General features: G+C 33.9%; 2 protein-coding genes across 2 annotated transcripts in view; one reads left to right on the top strand and one right to left on the bottom strand.

Moving 5' to 3' along the window:
- The window catches only part of LOC134265183 (spectrin beta chain, non-erythrocytic 5-like), a 92755-nt gene that overhangs the window by 19658 nt on the left and 54597 nt on the right, over positions 1–18500 (top strand). The window contains exons 10-20 of the mRNA XM_062747436.1: positions 85–267; positions 392–434; positions 1026–1157; positions 1374–1456; positions 1928–2066; positions 2184–2389; positions 2598–2775; positions 2874–3074; positions 3189–3284; positions 3604–3717; positions 4016–4225. Coding sequence (XP_062603420.1) covers positions 85–267; positions 392–434; positions 1026–1157; positions 1374–1456; positions 1928–2066; positions 2184–2389; positions 2598–2775; positions 2874–3074; positions 3189–3284; positions 3604–3717; positions 4016–4225 — 1585 coding nt within the window. The remainder of the gene's footprint in view (positions 1–84; positions 268–391; positions 435–1025; positions 1158–1373; positions 1457–1927; positions 2067–2183; positions 2390–2597; positions 2776–2873; positions 3075–3188; positions 3285–3603; positions 3718–4015; positions 4226–18500) is intronic.
- LOC134265182 (5-hydroxytryptamine receptor 1A-alpha-like) lies at positions 15343–16805 on the bottom strand. Its single transcript, XM_062747434.1, has one exon. The coding sequence runs from the start codon at positions 16657–16659 to the stop codon at positions 15676–15678; it is 984 nt and encodes a 327-aa protein (XP_062603418.1). The 5' UTR covers positions 16660–16805; the 3' UTR covers positions 15343–15675.

The raw sequence follows: 18500 nt of genomic DNA on the forward strand, positions 1-18500 counted from the left end.
GCTTTTCACTGTTATAGTGATGTGCACTTCATTATATGACTACAGTTTTTGAAAATATAATAAAAATTTTGATTTGTGTTACAGATACAGAGAGAGAGGAAACATAGAGGCCCAGTTCTTTAACATTCAGGCCAAGCTGAAGGCTAACGGACAGAAGTTGTACACACCCCCTGAAGGTCAGCTGATACATGACATTGAGAGCGCCTGGATTCGTCTCGAGAAAGCTGAGCATGAGCGAGAGGTGGCACTCAGAGACGAGATGATCAGGTATCGGCTCAAAAATAAGGAGATAATCAACCAGAAAATGTTTGGAAACTCAAATATTTAATTGTTTGGTTTAATTTAAACTTTTATAATAAAATTTTAATATTTGATGTTTTTTTCTTTTCAGACAAGAACGTCTTGAACAACTGGCTGAGAGATTTCAGAGAAAGGTTATTATTATAAATATAATACTCTATATTTGAGTACTATGAAATTGAATCTTAATGTACAAATTTTACGGAAGTTAAAATTCATTTTAATAAATTCAGGAAACAGATACTATGAGTTATTGAAAATGGATACACCACAGTCAGTCTTCTCTTTGTCAGTAATGTTTTGGAGATTGATACAATATCATACAGTTGCAAATGATGACATAAAATTTACCATACTTCATTTCAAGTACTTAGGCAGCTGTAAATATTAAGCTGGATGTGTGCATTTCCTGATATAAGCTACATGTACTTCCACATGTTGGAAATAAACTAGATAATATCATATTGATATAAAACCCTGCTATTTTTGAATTTCATGGGAAAATGATAGTTTGATATTCCCATTACTTTAAAGCCAAGAGAAGTAAAGATATTCTGATTCTACATTTATTTTTAATCAGTTTTATCTGTCTCTCTTCATCTATCTGTCCTTTGTTTGTAATGATAATTATATACATGTGCTGTAGATTATAACTTTATATTTTAGATTTTGAGTTAACCAGTTGAAATCTTGAATGAAGCAAGCTAATGTCATTATTTTGTTAGGCTGAGATTCGAGAGTCCTGGCTCAATGATATGAGTATGATCCTGGAGGAGAACATTGTGGCTAACAACTCAGCTCAAGCAGAGGCAGCCATTAAAAAACACGAAGCTATCAGCGCAGAAATCCTGGCCAGGGTATACTTTCTATATTTTAGATGAATATTTATACAGTAATTGTCAGCCTGCATTTCAGGCTCAGTATGGACATTCTATACAAATGAGCTAATCAAAGCACATACAATGTTTGTATACAATTGTAAGAAGAATTATATCCATTCTCTGGTACAGCCTATATTCATTATGATGTCATGTTGTTGCGTCATAATCCAAAAAGAATTGTGAATATTACAGGAAGACAGATTCCAGTCATTAAACAGTTTGGCCAGAGAACTTGTAGAGGGAAACTATCACGCCAAAGATCGAGTTAAAACCATGTAAGGATTTCATTATAAAATTATAATACAAATGAACAGCATCAAAGTTTCAGCCTTTTTCCTAACCTGTCTTTGCAAACCATATAAAAGTTGTTAAAAGAATGAATTGTTCAATCTTTATCTTTTAAAAGTATTTTTCCACTTTAAAAAAAAATTAAAAAACAAGCATGGAAAAAAAACTTTCCTGCTTTGAATACTGTCAATTTTAATTTTCGTTTTGAAATATGAAGAGACCCACAAATTTACATTCTTCTATAAAAATTGTGTTCAAGACAATGCTACATTTCAGCAATGAATCAGATTCCTGACATTTCTTAATTCTTAATCTATGAAAATTTGACTTCTGCAAAAGATTTTATAATATGATATTTCTTCCATGTCATACAATCATTTGATAGATTCTGTAAGTTTACCAGCCCATTCAAATATCGTAAACCTAAACAACATATTAATTAAAGGCTGTTGTTGTAGAGATCAAACGATAATGAAGAAGTGGCGAGAACTGTTAGATAAGTTGGAGGGAAGAAAGAACTTGCTCTCTGGATACAAGAACACAATGAATATGTTCAGAGAAATTGAGAACATTCAGGAGGAGCTAACTGAAATTGAGGTAGGTTTTTACCTACTGAACTCCCCCCCCCCCCCCCCCCCCACCCCTTTCTCTCTCTCTTTTCATTAAGAGTTTACATCCACAAGTTTATAATATGGTATCCATGTTATTTTACAGTCCAAACTGAATGTTAAGGACACAGGTAAACATCTACAGGCTACAGAGGACTTCCTACAGCAGCACAGCCTGCTGGAAACCCAGCTGAAATCCCTGTCTAAGAGAGTCCGGAACCTCAACAGGAGGTCCAAACAGATAGAGCCGAGCCACCAGGAGGGAGGGGTCCTAGAGAAGAGGCTGGAGGACCTCAATAAGGACCTGGATAGGTACCGCAGGCTTTCATAAAGTCGAATAATTGGATAAGTGTTTAGATTAGAAATTTAGATTAGAATTTCAATACAATAAGTGATGGTTAAAACAACTGTTAGGATTGTAAACTTACTGATTTTGAAATAAATAAGATAAATTATAGAGGATTAAAGTATTTTATTGCTTTTAGTATACAGATAGTAAGAATTGCTGATTATGTTACAGGGTGAATGGTAAGAGTGAGGACAGGAAGAAGGCCCTGGAGGTAGTGAAGAAGTATTACCAGTTCCTACAGGACGCGGAGGAGGAAGAGCGATGGGCCCAGGAGAGGATTGATCACTGTCGCTCCACCAACACTGGGAAAGACCTTAACGCGGCACTCATACTGCTCAAAAGGCACGAGGTCAGTAGGAATGTTAGCAAAATGTTAGGAATTCATCTAATGGAAGATAAAGTAAAAATATATGTTATAAACATACAATATTCTGTTTTACATTTCAGGCTTTAGAGGCAGAGATGCATGGTCGTTGGCCTCGCTGTGAAGCAATCTGTGCCACTGGTCAGGACCTGGTAAACAGTGGTCATGGGGCCCGCGCCGAAATAGGGACAAAAATTAATAACCTCATGGACAAGTGGAAATTACTACGGGAACTAGCAGCTCTCAGAAGGACAAAAATTGAAGATGGAATAGAAGCACATCAGGTCAGTCATGCTATTAGTAAATTTTTTCTTTTTAATTCAATTTGGCTACACTTCCATAATTACATTTTGCCTGTCTATAATGTAATAAGTATTCATTCTAATATATGATTTTAGTACTATGCTGATGCCAATGAAGCTGAACTCTGGATGAAGGAGAAAATGCCTCTGGTTACAAGTGATGATTATGGAAGGGATGAAATGGGATCAAAGGTTTGGATTCTCTTTATACATAAATATGGATTGCACTTATTTCTGATGTTTTACTTTCAAAGATTCAAAGTTGCATATATTATTTAGTTATTACATGTATACAATATCATTTTAAAGTCCTATAATCATAAATATACTGTCAGAGATGTGGAATTTATGTTACAGTAATTGAGTAGATTTTAGGTCTCTAGCTGAGTATATTATAATCTGGTAAGGGGGTAGTGTCAGATTTGATTTTAAAACTACAGCATTTAAAAATATACACATCTTGATTTATATCTCTCAGGAAAGGTTAATGAATTCTTTAATTTTTTGGCAGGCCCTGCTCTCCAGACACAATCGCTTGGAGGGAGAAATCCGCAGCTTCAGGACAGAGATCAAACGTTTGGAGGAACTGGCTCAGCTAATGACAAAGGCTGCCACAGAACATAATGTATGTCATCTTTGTAGAATAAGGGTCCCTGTCTCAATTTCTCTGTTATTATGCCTCTGGCTTAAAAAGCAGGGGATATGTGGTGATGGGGTGTCCATCCGTCTGTCCTTCTGTCTAATTGTCTGTTTCATTATACCACTGACATTCCTTCTAGGGATGGGTATCGCCAGTAAATTTTGTATCACAATGCGTCATATGTATAAATTTTTTTTCCAAAATAAATTGCAGTTATATCATGATACGAATCATGCAATTATTTAGATGTGAAGATTTTTGATATCCATTTTTTGACACACAGATTTCCCCAGAAAAATTTATGCCTCAAGAAAATGGTGACAAGTCGGACGAGGAGCTAGTGGAAGAGGTGATAGAGGTTCCTCATGAGGTGGAGGTCGAGGAAATTCGGGAGCGCGAGGTCATGCAGGACGTCGTGGAAACCCGCAAAATTCCTCAGGTCAAGGCCATGTATGCCTATAAAGGACAGGGGATGAAGATTGAGAAAGCAGAGGTGGGTTACATGTTTTAGATCCATAGGCTGTACATACTCAGGTGTTACCTGCAGTCTGTGTACATATTTTTCATTGCATGATGCTTAGATTAACCAGTAAGGCTTTGATTTTACAAACATGTTCCATGTCATGACGAAGCTCAATAGTAGTTTTTAGCTTAGCTCACCAGTAAAAGAGGGTTCCAGTGATTTTCTTGATAACTCATGTCCATTGTCTGCCTGATTTTTTGTGTCTGTTTTTTTTTTTTAATAAATGGGGGGGGGGTGAGATAACTAGGGTAAAATGGTAAAATACATTTAAGAAAAATGTAGGACTTTCAAATGACTTCAACATATCCGTGGTTTTCAAGATGTGGATGTTCAAAATATAAAAGTTCCACTGTATTCATATATCATTTCTTCTCCGAAAAATTAAAAACGCTTCCCTAAAAAAAATCTTAAGCTCAACATTACTGCCATCTTAATATATGTAGAATGGTAATGTCTAATCTTTATTACCTGACACTGTGAAGTATATTTTCTCCACTTTCATTATGTGATCCTTGCATGACACATCAGATGCAATTAAAAAAAAACTTCTTTTATCTGACTTTCCAATGCTTTAGAAATCTGAAACAATTCTGAAATTGGGCTGCAAGTTTACATTCACTCAAAATTCTCAAGGAAAATATTTCTATGGTTGAAATATATAATTTTTTTAATATGGGTAAATAATTTTTTTAATAAATAATTAAATATATATACTGTAGATCACTAAATTTTTTTGACACCTTATCTTCATGAGATAGTACAAGCAAGACAACATTTTCACAAATTGTGGTTATTGCTCTGTATCATCTGAAGGAATATTATTATACATGGAAGTTAAATTTTTCCATTACGTGAAATTAAAGTAATTTTGATTCTAATTTATTTATTTAAAAGAATATTTTATTCACATGAGAAAAGGTATTGTTTTCACTTTCAATTTACTGTAGATCACTAAATTTTCGCGACACCTTATTTTCCCGAGATAGTCTTTCACTCTTTATTAACGAGACATAATTTACACAAATTGTTGTTTTTCATCTATTTAATCGTAAGGAATACTTTTAAACGCAAGAATGAAATTTTCGCGAGCTCATTGTCTCGCGTAATTACACGAAAATAAAGTTCTCGCGTATAAAACGTGATTTACAGTATATCAATTTCTCTGGGTACCCATATTCCTTAATTTTTTGTAATATTAATTTCCCTGGGTACCTTTATACCTTAATTTGTAATGTTACAAAACAAGGAACATTCTGTAAACTAAATGATTAATTGCTAAAATTATTGTTATTTCATTTCATCATAAAATTTCAGCATTTGAAAATGAATCCATTTTATGAGTTTGATAGAGACTGTATTTTTCCTTCAATCAAAATTTAATCTAATCAATATTTTGTTCACAGATGGGCAGGAGACTCATCCTATTTTTAGCCCTCTCGCATTATCAGTTTTAATAATAAATAAACAATAAAAGCAAAAAGTAGAAAATATGCCAATTTTTTCTTATGATGATAGAAAAAGTATTTTCTTTGTTTTTTTCCTTTAAAATGCTTATAAAGAACATAAACACTTCCTTTTAGTACCAAGCTGTCCAAAGCACATAAAACAGGAAACAGAACGGGGAGATTCATAATCAAAGATATTGTAATCTGAACAAAAATCTGACCTAAAGGAAGATTTTATGAACTGTAGGGATTTAAAAATAAAAGTTTAAATTGAGATCCAATTTAAAGCAATGTTTCTTCCCTATTTTAAGATTTGAAAAGGACTTGATTTAGTTTACCTACTTTGCCGTAGAACCATCATATTATGCTCTACTGTTTTGATTTAATGTGTTCTTTGAATGGTGCACAAAAAGGAAATGCAAGCTAATGTCAATACAATAAAAATATATGGTCATAGCCTTTATAAAAATATTTTAAAAAAACTCATGTAACTCAGCTGATTATTAAGATCCTTTTTCTTTGTATGATGTGTAATGATTTCTATTTATTCCGTGCCCTTTGTGTCTGCTGTCCGTAATGCTTTCAAATGTTCTTTTATTCGTTTTGATGATGTGGGTGCCTTTGTTGTGTGAGCTGATCATTAAGCGAGGTTTAATTGTCACACATCCCGATCTGATGTAACTGTCATCACATGTATACTTCTAGCTGTGGATACCGACATAATGGGCTCCGTGATAGCCTTTACTCAGGAAGCATCATCTTTGAGCTTTCTTGTTTGAAGCCATGATAAATGGGTACAATCGTAATTTCAGGTTTTTATTTGAAGAGCATGTAGAATTTTCATTATAAAATACATGTTTCAAAGAAGTATTCAACAAGTTTCTGCTTTCAGATTTAGTTTGAAAATGGGAAAATAACCCACTTATTAGTTATTCTCTGAGATGACCGAAGTGCCTTTTGTGTGATGGCCAAGACTCCTGGCTATTTTAATGAATCTGTAAAATTAATTTCAGGAATGGTAGACAGATAATTAATTCAGTATTAGCACGGTACTGTGTCACATCATTAGTTCAAGGCCAATATTCTGAAGTCCCTCTATAGAATAGAGAGATTCTACAGCTGATATTTGCTTATTTTGGTATATGAATCTAAAATGATATCCTTGGGACAGATGGGATGATGGAGTTTCATGGATAGGATTGTAGAATAAAATAAATTAGATGTCAGGATATTAATAGATTAATGATGATCAAGTTATCCTTGTTATTTTTCCTGGGGGATAGAAAAAATCCCTCTAAGTATTTTCAAAGATAAATGTTTAAATTATTAAATAAATGCTTTGCCTTTTGGATCCCTTAATAACAGTGTGTACTCTCATGGATTGCAACCATTAAGCAGGACTTAAACTTTTTCTTCAGTAACATTGAATGTGGAATGTCACATTTCTTTTAATGTTGTCGGTAGAGTGCTCAGCCTGTGGTTGGAAGGTCCTTGGTTCAAACCTCAACTGCAGCAAACTTAAGTCAACAAAGAATGGGCAGCACTTTTCCTTCACTAATGGTATAGCACTTTTAAGTGAAAGTTGCAGGTCTTAAGATAATGCCTTGAAAACTAAGGCCCCCTATTAAAATGTCATACAGGCATTTGTACTTTGTAGAAGCCTCAAGGTACCCAATAAAGATCTTAAACTGAAGCCCTGCTTCATCAGTTATAGAGATGTCTTTCAGTGAAATAATCTTGCATGGGGATGTAAAATAACAATCAATCAATAAGAAATGTTTTTCATTTTTGAAAATTTCGTGAAAGATGTGATAAACTTTAGATTTTTCCACAAAGACATTTATTTTTCATGAAGAGCTTCAAGAAGTCTACAGTTCATTCACATCTTTATGAATTTTTCATTAATCAAAAGTGTATAATTTTTCTACATAAAGAGATTATGAACTGAAAACAATAAATTATTTAGCTGTATGGATACAATGATAAATCTATAAAAGGCAACAGTGGTACTAAAGGCATATTGAAAAATCAGCATTTTCCTTTTTCTCATCATATTTATTTCTGACTCAGACCGGAAAACAAGGTACTTTTCTTTTTATATAGTGCAATACAAATATATAAAGGAGACACGTAACATTCATGTCTTAGACTAATGAACATATTTATATAAAGTTTTATTATGATGAAGTCTTTGGTTAGTACAAAGATAGACTATAAAATACATACCGGTAATTCTCTATTGATTTTCAATTGTTATGAATGAGTTTTGGCATTCTTACTAAGGCACAGAATGATCTGTTGATTAATAATGTTTCTCCTCTGACCATATTTATTTCCTTTTAGTAAATAAATGTGGACTACGTAAATGTATGATTTCATTCACCACTAAAACTTTAATGAAGTAGCTGTTAAAAACTTAAAATAGAATATTAAAAAATCATTTCAATTCTTTGCCTCCCCTACAATTTTTTACCTATTAAAATGAAACTTGGTACAGATCTAAGCATTAATTGATAAGATATTAAGTTATTATGTTAAGTTAGGGAGTTTTGTTGTAATTAACCACATTATAGTTATCATTAAAATTTGACAAACACACTGATGTATTATAACAGAAGGGGGGAGAACTCTTAAAAAAAATGTTTGAAAGTTGATTGCAGTATACCAGTAGGTCCTAGTCTCATCAGATACTTAAGAAAGGGAGACTGCTAATTTATCAAAGAATCTTTTATTTTATAAAATCATTCAGTAAATGTATACTCTTCAAAAAAAGAAACGCATAGTAGAATTTTAGTGACACATTGAACAGAAAGATAATTTAGTAAAATGGTGCATTGATAAAACAGAAATGTGGTACGCAACAGGAATACTATCTAAATGTCATAATTACTCAATAATTTTAAAATTATAGTCAGTTTAAGACCATTAAAGATCAATATCTGGTATGCCCCCGCAGACACAAATGATAGCCACAAACGGCATCTAATGGAAGCAAATGTGTGTAATAAAAACTGTATAAGAATACTCTCTCACTCCAAATGTTGAACTTTAGTCAGCTGTTGCAGAGTCTGGGGATGTGATTGTCTTTTGCAAATCATGTCAATCCATTTCGTCCAATGCTGCTTAATTTGGATTAAATCTAGCAATTTAGATGACTGTGACTGAAACAGGTTGTTGTTTCTTTGCAAGAATAGGTGTGTCAAACGAGCCATATGTGGCTGTGTATTGTGAGATTGCAATACGGCTCTAGGATGCTGCAAAATTGAATGGGTATGTGTAGGTAGAACATGGTCAGAGTACCTTTTTCCATCAAAGTCCATTGAATTCGAACTAAATCAATCTTACTTTCTTATAATACCGTTTTCCATATCATTACACTACCACCACCAACTTTTTTAACGTCCTGGAGGCAGTTATCTGTCTAACATTTATTACAAAGCATTATCACTCTAAAACTTATAAGAGGCTTTCAGATAAACATTCTGGACTAGTAGGTTAACCAAAATGTTCAGCAGTGATGTTGTGGTCATACGCTATTGATCTGAGATCTTTGAAGTCGATATTTGGGGTGCTGTGGGGTCGGAAGAATGGCATGAATAATCCTCTTGCAATAATTCGTAGTCAATTGAAAACAGTCTTGTTAGATGATCTGTGCAGTTTAGGGATAGCTTATGCTTTAGATGACGTCCTTGCATTACATTCATGCAGTTTACGTAATACTCGGAAGTGATGCTGTGCTGCTGATGTTACACGTAGTCTACCATATTTTTTGCGAACATTGAGTGTTCGATGTTAATGGTTTATGTTTTATAGGTTAGATATGGTCTATGTGTAACATTAAAACCTCTTGTAATTGTAGATTGCGGTACCCCTGCTTCCAGTCGTCCATTTTCCTTTTTGTGTCACGCAATATTCAGATGCAGCAATTTTAGGAAGCGTCATTTTTCAGATAAAACCAGATTCAAAATATCGAGAACCCCGCTTTTGATAGCCCCTTTGTACCTGAAGGAATTGCATCGGTATTCAACAAATGAAAATTGAGATCAAAGTTTTGGGGGAAATTTTGCAAAATCAGGTCTTTTTGTCTATGAGACTTGTAGAATAGCTGTAAAGTTAACAATTGCATTAAAAAATCATGCATTTCACTCGACCACATCATATCCATACAAAAATAAAAGGTATGACAAAACTATCATACATTTTTCAGGGCATTGTTCCTACTATGCGTTTCTTTTTTTTGAAGAGTATATTTTTATTTATGGGAAACTCTTATATTGCTAAAGAGGTTAAGATATGTAGCATTTGAGATTTATTATTTTGCCCAGTTATTGAAAGGTTTGTCTGTTTGTTTGGTATGATAAACCCTGACGCGACCGTAATTAGTTTGTTTGTGTAAGCTTTATTTGGTTCTGTGTAAATATTGAACAAACCTTAATAAGATCTCTAGACCTAAGGATACAAACAGGCTCAATTATGGAACATTTCGATGATTGGAATTATAGAAGCCTGGAGGAAAAATGGAGCTGTACGTTCTCTGTCAATCGTCCAGCATCATTTGGAAAATTTCATATTCCCTAATTGGGCTTACAAATCTTACACTTCTAGGCACATATCTTATTCTCTCATGTAACAAATTGAAGCCAAAAGTTCAAATAATAATGCTCCCACTTGACAAAATAATACATGATAATATAGATTAAGTGTATATACTTTATAAGTTTCCACACACCAACCTTTATTTCTACATAGGAAAAATGGAGCACCCTCAAAATTTGAAATTGATAAATTGTACTAACTTTTATTCAGTATTATGTAATGATTCTGGTTCATTTACCTCATCCTTTCCTTTCAACCTTGATCTTAGTTTTCTAAAAGAAAAAAAAAAAGATTTTTTATCAGAGAACTATTCCAGATATTTTTAGCAAGCATATGCACTTATACCTTATTCGGTGAGAATTTATCTAAAATGTCCATTTTTTTTTTACCTCGAGACCTTGACTTTATGTTTTATTTTGTATTAAACTCAGTTCAGTAGTATTCCAAAATGTCCATTTTTTTTACCTGGAGACCTTGACTTTATTTTTTATTTTGTATTAAACTCAGTTCAGTAGTATTCCTACACTGATACAAATTTTCATGGTGCATTAGTAATGAACAGTGGGTGGAGCCTTCATGTCCTATAGACATATTTTTAGTTCCATAGATTATTGTTACTTTTGTTCCCTTTCTCTTTTTAGCTCTACTGATCAGAGATCAGAAGAACCTATGCAATAGTAAGGTGCCCATCGTCCTTCTATCTAGCTGTCTGTCAAATTATCTGTAAACAATTTTTCAAAATGCTTCTCCTCCTACAGTTTTGGTCTGATTTCAATATAATGGCATACATTAAGTAGACAACACTAAGGTTCACTATTCAATGCATTGGTTTTTTATTTCGATGAACCTTTTTGCCATGGTACCTAAAAATAGAAATTTCTCTTAAATTCTTTTTAAAATCTACTCCTTCTAGAGATTTGATCTGATTTCAGTGTAACGGCCCACAAGTAGACTTTACAAAGGGAAATAAATTAGTGCATTGGTTTTTGTTTTCAATGAACGGTGTTTAACCAAAAATAAAAATTCTTAAGAATAATTTCAATTTAACACTCCTTCTCCTACAGTTTTGGTTTCACATCAATATGAATTGGCATATAAGAAGACTACACTAAGGTACTTAATTCTTTTTATTGCTTGCAGCCTTTTCTTTTATTATATGTAGACCAGTAGAGCTACAGTCTCATCAGAGACTTCTGGTTTAATGGATACTTAGTATTTGGAAGTCAATCACTTACACTAAACAATCACAAATAGTCTATTTCTCTACCTTCTTGATACTGTGTATTAAGATGAACCCTATTTGAAGGCCAGCAATGTCCAGTTTTCTCAGCTTAATGAGTTCCTATAGTTGTGCTTGTGATGGATTAGTAAGTGATTTCCGTAGGGTTGCTAAATCATCCAGGGTATTTGTCAGCTCCACTATCATCCAACTAAGCTCCGAGTTGACAATGTTGAATTATTGATAAAATTAATGACAGATCATGTTTGTCAAACTGAGTGGCTTTTGGGTGACATTAATATTACAATGCCTAGGGTGCAATAAGTGAGGGACAATGTAGTAATTTACCTCAGAAAGATGTTGTGTCACTTAAACTATACACTGGTAAGACATTGTAGTTATGTCAAATCAAACAAAGTTGGGAGTAGTTGAGAGTTCAGATGGTTGGCCAATTCTCAGTAATGATGATCATTAAGAGTCTACTGGTAGCAACAATATGGCACCATAAACAGGGGGAACATGGAAACAGGGAAAGATCAGTTTGGTTGACATAAATAGCTTGCAATAAGCAAAGTTTCTTTTTCTCATTGAAGTTTCTTCAGTCCAGTTATCTGGCAGTTTACAAAACACATTTATTTGTATACTTTTTCTCTTATTTCCTAAACATATTCATTTGATTAAATAGGACTGTCCCCTTTTTCAGTTACATTTGTGCTGATTTTAGATGTCATTCCTCTTATCTCTATCCAAAGGTGTGAACCTGAGCATCACCTTCTAAAGTAACGTAATATAAATGAATATCAGAAGCAATATCCTTCAGCTTCTTCTGCAATTTATTTTAATTAATACTACAGATATGAACATAATACTTCTAATGCTTTTTTGGACATGCATCCTTTGGGACCCGCGGAAAAAGTAAGACAAGATCACTCATTGGTATTCAAAAGTGTTGGATTTCCAACACTGTTGGACACCAATGGATTATCTCATCTTTTGCATACACAATACAGGCTTTTAACTAACAAGGACTATGTTTGTTTTGTTTGTTTGTTTGTTTTTTTTATTGTTTTTTTTTTCTCGAAATTTTGAACCTAAAATGTTTCAAACTAAACACATTGAAATGTGCTTTTTTGGAGAACTTTCTTTTCTATCTCTTTAGATGTGGTGCATTTGTGTAAATGAATAGAACATCAAAGAGTTAAGATAATAATATACATTTGTTTAGAGAAACAGTTTTCAATGATTTTATGAAATTAAGTCAGTGTGCTTACAAATCACGTGTACTCACTTTTTTCCCATAAGTGTAATGGAAAGACAAGTCATATTAATTTTTAGCTCACCTCAACGAAGTTGGGGGAGCTTATGTAATACCCTCGGTGTCGGCGTCGGTGTCGGCGTCCCAGGTTAAGTTTTTTGGAGCAGTTTTCTTTTTAAGTACTTCTATGTCCTATATTGATTAGGCATGCATGGAAGATGCTTCTAGTGTGTTTCATTGTACCAGTCAAAGTTTCAGATGCTGCAATTTCAGCAGAGGAATGACCAGGTTAATGTTTTTGGAGCAGGTTAACATTTTTGGTGCACTTTTTGGTGTAGGTCTCATTTCCAAGGAATTATAAACCCTATGTTGACCAAACTTGCATGGATGATACATCTAAGGATGCACACTACCGGGATTGCTTCAGATGCTGAATCTGACCTACATTTTCCGGTTGAGTGAACAGGTTAAATTTTTGGTGAAGGTCTCATTTCCAAGTAACTATGAGCACTATAATGACCAAACTTGCATGGATGATACATCTAAGGATGCATACTACCAGGCTTGCTTCGGATGCTGAATCTGACCTAGATTTTCCGGTTGAGTGAACAGGTTAAAGTTTTTGGTGCAGATTTCATTTCCAAGTAACTATAAGCCCTATGTTGACCAAACTTGCATGGATGATACATCTAAGGATGCATACTACCAGGCTTGCTTCGGATGTTGAATCTGACCTAGATTTTCCGGTTGAGTAAACAGGTTAAAGTTTTTGGTGCAGGTTTCATTTCCAAGTAACTATAAGCCCTATGTTGACCAAACTTGCGTGGATGATACATCTAAGGATGCATACTTCCAGGCTTGCTTCGGATGCTGAATCTGACCTACGTTTTCCGGTTGAGTAAACAGGTTAAAGATTTTGGTGCAGGTCTCATTTCTAATATACTATGAGCCCTATAATGACTTAACTTGCATGGATGATACGTCTAAAGATGCATACTACTAGGCTTGCTTCAGATGCTGAATCTGACCTACATTTTCTGCTTGAGTAAACAGGTTAAAGTTTTTGGTGCAGATTTCCAAGTAACTATGAGTTCTTTTAATGACCAAACTTGCATGGACGATACATCTTAGGATGCACACTAATGGACTTGCTTCGGATGCTGAATTTAACATACATTTTTCAGATAATGGACCAGGTAAAAGTTATGGGTGCAGGTCTATTACCAAAAAGCTATAAGGCTTATATAACATTGTGTAAACCAAACTTGCCAAATGATGCATCAAGGGATGAAAACTCTCAAATTTGCTTCAGATGGATTTTAATTACATTTTCATGAAGAACTAGTTTGAATTTTTTATATAGGTCTATTTCAAAGTATCAAATCACAATTGCATGAATATTTACATTTTTGGAATGTACACTTTTTGTTGGTTAATTGTGTGACTTTGCCTTATTTAAAGACAACATTCGTTGAGGTGAGCTCCGTAATCTCTGATTACCTATGTTTTTTGTAGTGGAAGAATCTTTCTATGCTTATCACTTTATTCCAAAGCTAAAATTTGTATCATATATATATCTTAAAAAAATTATTTAAACAACTCTTTGTGCAGTGAACTCAAACAGATCAGGACTGTAGCTGGATATGTATCGTGAACAACATTTATGCCCTGTTCACACGGAGAATTTAATTCGAATTAAACGTAAAGTTACTGCGAATTAGCTTCGCTTAGCGTTCACACGGAGAGTTTAATGCGAATAAGTTTAATTCGCATTAATTCACTGCGCATCAAATTACTTCGCATTAGCTCCGTGTGAACGCTAAGCGAAGCTAATTCGAATTAAATTTTGACGCATGCGTAAGGCCAGAATTAAGTCACAGGACACGTGATGGTGGTTATATAGATGTATATGTGCTATATTTGGTTCAAAAATTGAGGGAAAGTATGTTATTCACTAAAATCAATGAATACCTGTAGCCACTACATGATGTATCAAAGGATGGCTCGGCATACATGACGTGATTTACAAATGACGTCATAATAGACTTACTGACGCCTGACTGTAGATGAAAATTTTTAATTCGCATTAGTTTACTTCGCATTAGCTGTCGTGTGAACGCAATTTAATTCGCATTAATTTGATTCGCATTAGTTTACTTCGCATTAATTTACTGCGAATTAAACTCGTCGTGTGAACAGGGCATTAATTGACATCAGAATTTTTATCAATTACAACGCATGATTTTATTTCTGACTTAGAGTGAATTATTCCCTCCAAAAATGACACACTTTTTTGGCACCTAAGTTTTTAGCATGTCTGTTCTGCAAAGAAGACTGCCATTCATAAAAGAAATTTTCAATCTCAAATATCTGAAGATTATAGAAAGTATTGCCGCTTATTAAAAGATGGCATTAACTACCTTGTAATTAAAACTCTAGCCATGCAGAATGAATATCTGATGTAAAATATTGGCTCCAGCCAACATCACAAAAATAAACTGAATGTCTAATTATTCATATGCTGTTGAGTTTCATATTTTACAGTTACAGTGTACATTCTAAGAACATCTCACACTCAATGCCATGATTTTTTTAATCATCATTAATATCGAACAGATCAGTACTGGACACAGTGTCAGTTCCTAAAGAAATCAGAATAAATAGTAATACATCTACACATATATATAAAACAGAAAATTCTGATCATAATTCCCCTCTTCCCTGCTGTATTCTTTAGGCTTAAGTGGTTTAACTGAATTTTTGTTCATGCAATTAACAGTTAACACAAGCAAGTTTGAGCTAAGTTTTAATGTTTTGGGACAAAATGAACACATTTATAATAACCATATATAGTTATTTTATACACACCATGTTTTAATTACTCATTGTATTACAAACAATGCCATTATGAGGAATAGTCCTGTAAAGAAGACTGCATGCTGTGTACTTTGTCTCTACCTATAAAAGATAGGAATATTCTCTTATAGGCTAGACGGAAGTCTTTACGAAATATTCCATAGATTAATGGATTAACGGCACTAGAAATAAAAGCAACGACACTTGCCACAGAGTTTATCTGACTGTTAAGTACTGTCTCTTGTGCTATGACCACTTTCATTAACTTTGTTACGCTGAAGGGAGTCATACACACAAAATACGCGATCACAACAATAAGGAGGCTTCTGATGGCCTTAGAGCTAGTGCTGTAACTTTTAGCCGGCATAGGACCGCCAGGACACGACACCTTAGACTTGACCTGTTTGATGATTTTGTAGTAATTTATAATGAGAATGACCCCTGGGAGAAGAAAACACAGGAGGAATGCTATCACTACGTAATACACGGCTTGCTGTCTCTCACGGTGCCACTGTATGGCACATATAGCTTCCCAGTAGTCGTACTCCACCCAGCGCAGTGCCGGCGGAACCACCGAGAAAACAATCCCTTGGAACCAGGAATAGGCAATCATGATGTACATGTGTTTGGGCTTGATTCTGCTGACGTAGTGAAGGGGGTAGGCAATGGCCTGGAACCTGTCACAGCTTATAAAACAGAGAGTCAGCATCGAGGTGATAATAAGACAGTAGTTTATAGCACAAATCAAGTCACAGAACACCGAGCCAAATTTCCAGGAGTCATTGATAACAGAAGATAGGCTACTGAACATGACAATCAAGCCGTTAGAGAGGTCAGTTATGGCCAGGTTCATTGTCAGCCGATTTGACATCTCTTCCCTCAGAGCCCGGCTCATAAATATAGCAATCATCACCGCAATATTCCCAAATACAGAAAACAACATCACAATCATTAACGCAAAGGCAAGAAAAATGTTCTCAATATCATTCCGTCTGACAAACTCTGTAGGAAAACTCTCATTGCTGCTGTTCATTGTATATATCAGAAGTCCCACTGTATCCTAGTCATGTTTTGTGTCACATTGGCTGGTGATTATGTAGAAATATATATTTATCTGAGATCTACTCATTAGTTTACTGACTCTCTCTCACGTGTGAATGGATATCCTCTAATTGGCTGTAAAGTTTTTATATAGGAATGAATATTCATTGATCAGGTGACTTGTCAATCACAGCTAGAGTGTGGGGGTATGCTTTAAATTTCCTGATTGACAATTGGTATATAATAAAAATATTAACAGGAAAAAACATTACAAGTGTACCTGTACAAGTCTCATCACATGTTCAGTAAAATAAATGCTAGGTGTGAAAAAAGCTTTTCCTTACAGTTTTATTCTCATGACATTCTTTGAAAACCAAGAATCATGGGCTATATGCTCAGTGATAAACTCTTTAGCTTTCATAGTATTCACTAATTCTTGGCTTTAAATTTTTTGTCTGTTATTTGAAACGTCTTTCTGAGGAAATTGATGAAGTTTGAATGAATTGTTAACCTTTTATCAGCAGAGAGGGAATTGGGAAAGACAGTCTTACCATTTCATTACTATGTACATTAATATCTTATTCTCAATATAGAATGCACATATATTTTTAAAAGTGGTAATTAAGTTATTTGGCTGAAAAGTAAATGGAGTTAATGAAATTTTTTTTTTTAATCTTTTTAAGTAGTAGAATAGTACTTTGATGTTGTTGTTAATTCACAGAATTCTTTGTTTCGACTGTCTCTTGTAATTGCTATTCATTGTTTCTCTTAATTGTGCTCTCGTTTGTAACCAAGACCTAATTTACATCGTCTTCATTTGATAGTCCAATCAGTTTGCTCTTTTGATATCTTTGCAGTTTCTGAAATTCTACAATTGATTTCTTGGCATACAGGCTAAATTTGCAAAGGAAGTCGACTCTTGCAGTTGTTATCCAATTTTGCAGGATATTATAAAACTGTGTAATTATTCTAATTCAGTAACGATTTTTGTATCTTATTGATTATACAACTGATGAGGAATGACATTTGCATGTATGTAATCCTATGTCACCTGAATTTTCCAGTAAATTGCTTTTGCTATAGAGTAATTATTTTATATCTGCAGTTTGTTCTGATTGCTGTTCTAAGAAAATTTTCTCATAAATGTATTTCTAGCTCGTTTACCTTCATATTAATGTCAAATTAATGAAATTAAAATAAAAATCCCTCAAAATAGACCCCCTCCTTAAAAAAAAAATATTGCATGATTTTTTTAAATTTTTTTTTGCTTAATGGATTTTGTTCTTTGAAAATTAGTCAGATATATTGTGATTTGTTAACAAAAAATTGCAGCATGCTTTCTCTGACTATGGATATGCTAGCAAAATGGTTTATTAATGGGGATGCTCAAAGTTAATTGATGAAGTTGATTGATATCCCAGCCATTTGATCCAATAGCTGGTTGGGGTGGGGTGGATGAGTAGGGGGGGGGGGGCTCCCTGACATTGACATAAAAATCATAAATCATAATGTTGCGTTTTACGAAGTGTACCTGTGAAATTCGGGTTAACTCTTGTTTACAAGTTTGGAATAAATGGACATTGAACCCGATGTTTATAAACTGTGTAAATATTTGTCAATGAACAGTTAACGAAAGAAATGAACAATAATTGATTTAATGACTTTATTAATTTCACATGTATAATTTAATGACAAAGTGGTGTATTTTGTATGTTTTATATGGGTACAACGTTATTAATTTAGTAGGTAATTTTGATGGTTAAATCCCGCTAAGTTATTGATTGAATTGATTGTGACGTAATAAGTATCTGATTGTCTCTTACGTCATCATAA

Source organism: Saccostrea cucullata, unplaced genomic scaffold, assembly GCF_032062105.1.
Source record: "Saccostrea cucullata isolate Sc308-1 unplaced genomic scaffold, CSIRO_AGI_Scuc_v1 ctg890, whole genome shotgun sequence".
In the NCBI taxonomy this organism is placed as follows: Eukaryota; Metazoa; Mollusca; class Bivalvia; order Ostreida; family Ostreidae; genus Saccostrea; species Saccostrea cuccullata.

What these genes read in the sequence shown, in the direction of transcription:
- LOC134265182 (XM_062747434.1), bottom strand. Translation starts at nt 16,659, where the DNA reads ATGAACAGCAGCAATGAGAGTTTTCCTACAGAGTTTGTCAGACGGAAT.